This window comes from Nematolebias whitei, chromosome 23, assembly GCF_014905685.2.
Source record: "Nematolebias whitei isolate Nwh7 chromosome 23, NemWhi1, whole genome shotgun sequence".
In the NCBI taxonomy this organism is placed as follows: Eukaryota; Metazoa; Chordata; class Actinopteri; order Cyprinodontiformes; family Rivulidae; genus Nematolebias; species Nematolebias whitei.
In genome coordinates this window covers 1,986,965-1,992,797 of record NC_056520.1, presented here as the reverse complement: position 1 = coordinate 1,992,797, position 5,833 = coordinate 1,986,965, and the positions used below count along the sequence as shown (strand labels likewise).

General features: G+C 47.3%; 1 protein-coding gene across 1 annotated transcript in view; it reads right to left on the bottom strand.

Annotated features, from left to right (window-relative positions):
- Positions 1-5,833, bottom strand: part of slc19a1 (solute carrier family 19 member 1) — a 10,958-nt gene that overhangs the window by 2,773 nt on the left and 2,352 nt on the right. Inside the window, exons 2-4 of the mRNA XM_037696516.1 lie at positions 4,872-5,625; positions 1,213-1,405; positions 983-1,124 (exon numbers count right to left, since the gene is read on the bottom strand). Coding sequence (XP_037552444.1) covers positions 983-1,124; positions 1,213-1,405; positions 4,872-5,625 — 1,089 coding nt within the window. The remainder of the gene's footprint in view (positions 1-982; positions 1,125-1,212; positions 1,406-4,871; positions 5,626-5,833) is intronic.

Here is a 5,833-nt window from a genome sequence, read left to right as displayed (position 1 = left end):
ATTGATATATTTAAATAATGACGGATATATTTATATAATGATTTAATGTATATATTTATACGACAAATTATATATTTTTGATTGAAATCTGTGATTTTTGCCAAAAAGTGACAACGTTTGCAGATATGAATAATAAAATTTAAATTTCTCATTTTAATGACCTTTACAAAATAAAACTCCTTCAGGACCTTTCATCGTTTTGTTTTTTGTAAATCCTCAAAATATTTATGGAAAAAAAAAGTTTGATAAGTACCGGTACACCAAAAAGGAAATTTTTTTTTATTCGTCCAGAACTGGTATCTGAAAATAAAACGTGACTGTCGGTCCAACCTGCGAGTCGGACATGAAGGTTTTTCTACTTTTTTATTTTCTAAAACTTTTCTTGTGCACTTTGTTCATTTTGTTGTTTAACTGAAGCGGTTGTCCTCCGAGCTGCTGCGGTCCGGTCTACCCCCCCACGGCGCCGTGTTCTGGGTGGAGCCCACAGGAGTCTCGGCCCCGGAGCGTCCGATCCTTCAGTCTGCATGTGGCTCTGCTGCTTTGTGCCAGATGTTTACTCGTGCACGACACAGGTGCGTTTCTGCTCTTTATGTCCAAATGAAAATAATTTTTCTGGACAAGATGAGAGATGGACCTCTGCCGGGGCAGCCCTCACAACAACTTTTCCAGAAGCTCTCCACAAAAGAGCAAAACATCACGAGTGAGCGAATATAAAAATCAAAAGTATAAAGACAGACGTAAAACGAAGAACATTGTGGACTGCATTTATAATGGGATTGGATGAGGGTCGGTTCCCACTCCGGACCACTAGAGGGCGATAACGTTACCGTGAGGGTCAAACGACTGATCTAATAAAATCGTTTACTGATGACACCCAAAAAAATAAATGAAAAATAAACGTGTGGCTGATTTTCTTGTGGCTCCTATAATCCATCCGTGGATCTGTGGCGACGCTAACGGATGCTAACGGACACTTCCTCACCTGAGACTGCACGTCCAGGCCGAGGCCTCTCTTGTCTGCGAAGATCAGGTTGATGATGCTCTTCAGGATCGTCCCCAGGAACGTGTTGATGCCGAACACCAGAGCGCACAGCTCCTTCGTGAGCGACGAGGCGATCTGAAAACTGGTGGAAACGTCGTGTGAACGAAACGTAACGACTCGAAGCAGCAGAACTTCCTGATACAGCCGAGTTCGGACCCACTGCAACTCACGTGGCGATCGGCACCAGGAACTGGTAGAAGCCTCTGAAGAGGATGTAGGCGATGTAACAGACCCAAATTTGGTCCGTGGTGCTCATGAGGAGCAGCAGGCCCGCCTGGAGCGCCGTGATGATGCCGATTACCAGCTCGGACCAGATGTTCCACCGGATCTTAACGAAGCCCGCCACGAACGTGGTTCCTGCGCCTGCACAGAAATAACGAGTTGAAGCATTTACACGACCATTAGTTGTAAAAACAAGGCCCATAATGATTTAGACAACCTGAAGACACGCTGGCGTATTATTCATGGACCTTTCATCAGAACTTTCCTTTCAAAACACCTGTGATCTTAACGTCAGCAGCCATCTTGTGTTGTGGATTAGTTCTGAGAGGAAGACCCCAACGAGTCTGTGTTGATAACACTGGTGTTCCACAGGGTTGTGTGCTATCACCACTTTTATTCTCTTTATACATAAATGAGTTGCGACCTAACAACAAAGATTTCACATGAACCAAGTCTGCTGATGATATGGTCCTAGTTGCTGGTCTGAAAGACCAACAGCCCCTCCTACTCGCAGCTCATAGACCAGCTCTCTGCCTTCTGGACCTGAATGTCAGTAAAACCAAGGAGCTTCATTCATTGGTCACCAACTAACGTAACCTACAGACCTGTACCGTCAGGTTCTGGAATAAAAGTCAGTCCAGGTTCACAGTGAGCCAACTCATCCACTGCAACCATTATTCAGACTGGTACCATCTGGGAGAAGATGCTGGTTCCTCTGGTGAAGATAAGTGGAACAAAGTCATTAGTTCCCTCTGCGATGAGCAGGCATGACGAACCATCGTCTGCTGAGATGTTTTTAATGTATTGTGTATTTTAAAATGTTTTTATTGGGTTAGCAAAGCTTTTTAAAGTTTTATGGCATTTTTAACTTGTGTTGTTTTGTACGAGCCAGATGTCAAAGATTAATCTCCAGCTCATGAAATGACTTCATGAAGTCTTACTGCGCCCACACGTTCATCATCCGAGAGCCTCGGAGCGGTTGAAAGTCCGGTCCCGACACGTGACGGATCAGTTCTGTCTTCATGTTCGTGTTGGAACGTCCTGTCCGTCACCTGACCTGTCCTTCAAGGTGGCGTCTCGCTGAACTGAGTCAAGCTTTTCAACGGACTCCTTTAGAAAGAAGAGGAAACTCCATGAACGCCGTTCACCAACTAGTCGTAATCTGACGGATTTACCCACGATTCCCGGGGGAGCCAAGTCTGCCCTGTGATTAACACGAGGTCCTCCGGTGTCCCCCGTCTCTGAGGGGTCTGAAGACTGTTTGTAGTTCTGGAGAGGAGTGTTTTTTTCTGGACTGAACAGAGAATAAACCTAAATGTTATTGGTTACCTGATCAGCTGACCAACTCCTGGACATGAGCTACAGATGTCCTCGAGTCCAGCCACTCCTGAACCAGAGACAGAAGCGTCTCACCTGCTCTCTCAGTGGTCCAACGTCCTCTTTTCACATGAAAGACATAAATCCAGGTCCCAGAGTCTGGAGGACGAGTGGAGAGGTCCAGAAGCCACGTTTTTTGAAGTCCAGAGTGAATTTTCCATAGATAGTCTGGGTCCATGTTCTCTGCTGGTGCTGGTCCACTGGGTCTGAGCAGGACTGGGCACTGGCCCACACTGCCAAAGGTACCAGAACCTAGCTGTGAAATATTCTCATCCTCTGAGTTCTGTCAAAAATCTGGTGTACACCGCACCTGGTTATAAGATGAAGCCGAACAACAAGGAGAAGAAGGCTGGAAGCTAAGATCAACACAAACGGGTCCTCCAGGGTGTGCTCTCAACATAATCCTGATCCACCCAGAGCTGAGACTGAGCAGAAGGAAGGAAGGACATCAATGAATCCTACCAGTGGCTAGAGAGGACTGGACTGGAGGACAGCTCAGAGACACTAATCATGGCAGAACAAGACCAGAACCTCAAGAGCAACAGAGGCCGGGGTCTACCTTATTAGACAAGATCCAAGATGGACGCTGGGCAAAGACACCCCTGAGACAGTCCAACACATCATGGCAGGGTGTAATAATGTACAGGAACATGTGTGCTGAGTAAATGTACTGGAGGTAATTGGTACATGGGCTGTACTTACATATCTCCTTTCTATCTTATTTCAAGATACTCAAAGCTCTTTACAACAATCTGTGCCTCATGTACCCGTTCATACAGCTCTATACTAGATCTCTACAAAGATAATTGAACAAATCATCCTAAAGTGACTAATCAGAGCTTTATCACATTCATACACTGATGGGACACACATCTGAGGCTATGAGGGGTTCAGCGTCTTGCCCAGGGACACTTCAGCATGTGACTGCTGGTGGATTCGAACCCCCAACTCTCGCATTGGAGGATGACTGCTCTAACCACTCAGCCACAGCCGCCCCGCAGTCAAAGAGGTCCCACAGTCAAAGTGGGAGACGCCACCAGGTGGAGAATGGAAGGCTAAGGTACTGTGGGACTAACAAGTGATGGCTACCCAACCAGACATCGTGGTCCCAATGCCAAGAGACCGTAACATCAGGAAGAAGCTGGAGAAACACCGAGAGCTGAAAGAGGAACTACAGAAGCTGCGGAGAGTCAAAGCTCTCAATCCCAAGTCCAATCCAAAGTCCCAATGGCGTCGTTGGAGCACTCGGTGCTGTGACCCCCACACTGGACGAATACGTCCAACAGATCCCAGGAACAACCCGAGAGATCTCTGTCCAGAAGAGAGCAGTCCTAGAAACAGCTGAGATGCTGAACAGAACCCAGACCTCTGGTGGAGGACCCGAGTCTGAAGTGAAGTGGAATCGCCCAAGAGGAAGAGTAGGTCGAGTGTCATCCGTAGTGATCCGTCACCGATCGCAGGGGTCACATCCGGAGACCCCCACGTTAGTAGCTGCGTTGCATTTATTTATTATTTATATTTTTTTATTTCAGACATATTACGCTGAAATTTGGTGGTGGTAGCTCAGAGCAATGTCCAATAATTAATTAATTCAAATGAAAAATCCAAGATGGCCACCAAAGCTACATTTAAATGAATTTAACTCAGCCATTTTTACACATGCAGAGCTGAAATCTGATGAGACTGCAGAGGACGTTCCCCATCACAAACTGAATCCAAATCACAAATCCAAGATGGCCGCCATAGCTTAAAACAAAAAATGACAATAACTCCTTGATATTTTTTCCTCACTGAGCTGATATTTGGTGCATTGGTAGAGAGTGAACCCAACACACAGTCCGGTCAAATCCAGATGTTAAAATGGCACCGCGATATAACGAGGGACGACTATACGGCGGTGGCCATCTTGGATATCGACGTGGCAACCCATTTTTCAACAGTGACTTTTCTTACGTGGAGATGAAGCGACACTTTAAGACGGAACGTTTGATTGTTGGAGTCTTTAAGGTTCGGTCTCCAATCTTAATCCAAACGTTTTAGATGCATCTGTCCAAGATGTTTAATTTGGATTTCCTGAAGTTTCATTTATAAAATGCTGGTGTTCATCGTGTAATATCGAGGGCCGTGTTTGGCCCCTGGATCACGTGTTGTCCGTGTGTTACACAGATTGTGTCTCGACTCACCAACAGCTGATTAAAAACTGTGAAACTAAACCGGATCAATGTCTTACTTAGTAACGTGGCCGCCGCCTCCACGGCCCCGTTGTACACCTTCTTGTCGTTGGCGATCTTGTTCCAGAGGATGTGGACGTAGAACAGGACCAGGTAGTAGCCGGTGGAGTTGAAGATCCACCACATGGACCAGAGTCTCAGGCTGGGACTCCTCACCAGGTTTTTCACCTCCAGCAGCATCTGCACAAAAACAGAATCCTTCCAGCGCGCCGCCGACCTCGCTCCTTTCTCCGGCGGGTTGAGTTTGTCCGCCTCGGACCGAGCCACGGCCATCAGCTCCTTCTGCTCCTGGTTCTGGGCCCGGTTGAAAAACAAGGAGCGTTTGGGCCAGGGCAGACACAGCGCCAGCAGCAAGCCGAAGCTCGCGAAGCCCAAAGTAACGGCGTCAAGGACGTAGTAGGTGACTTTTTCAGAAGACACGCACAGCTGGCCCAGAACGGAGCTGGTGAAGACCCCCAGCAGAACCGAGCAGCGCGAATAGCCCGCCACGCGCTGGTACAGAACCGGGCTGACCAGGGAGAAGATGTAGGAGGAGTAGGCCACGCGGCAGGCCATGGTGATCCCGTAGAAGAACTCCATGAGCTGCATCTGAAGCAACGAGGAACCCAGCAGCATCAGGATCCAGATGGCCACGTGACACACGCTCTGGACGATCAGAACCGGCTTGTAGCGCAGGAGGTCCGTGAGCAGGAAGGTCGGCACCAGCACAGCCATGTACGAGTACGTCAGCACCGGCGTGATCTCATTGGTCACCTGAAAACATCAGAGGAGCAGATTAAATTCTCATTTTCAACTCAGTGAGGACAAAGTCCAGATGTTTCTCCAGATTCAGAAAGAACCACCGTTCATTTACCAGGACAAAGTCCGACGGCTCGTTTTACAAGAATCGCTCAAAACCCACAAAACTTTACAACCACTAAACTTTACAACCATTAAACTTTACAACCATTAAACTTTACAA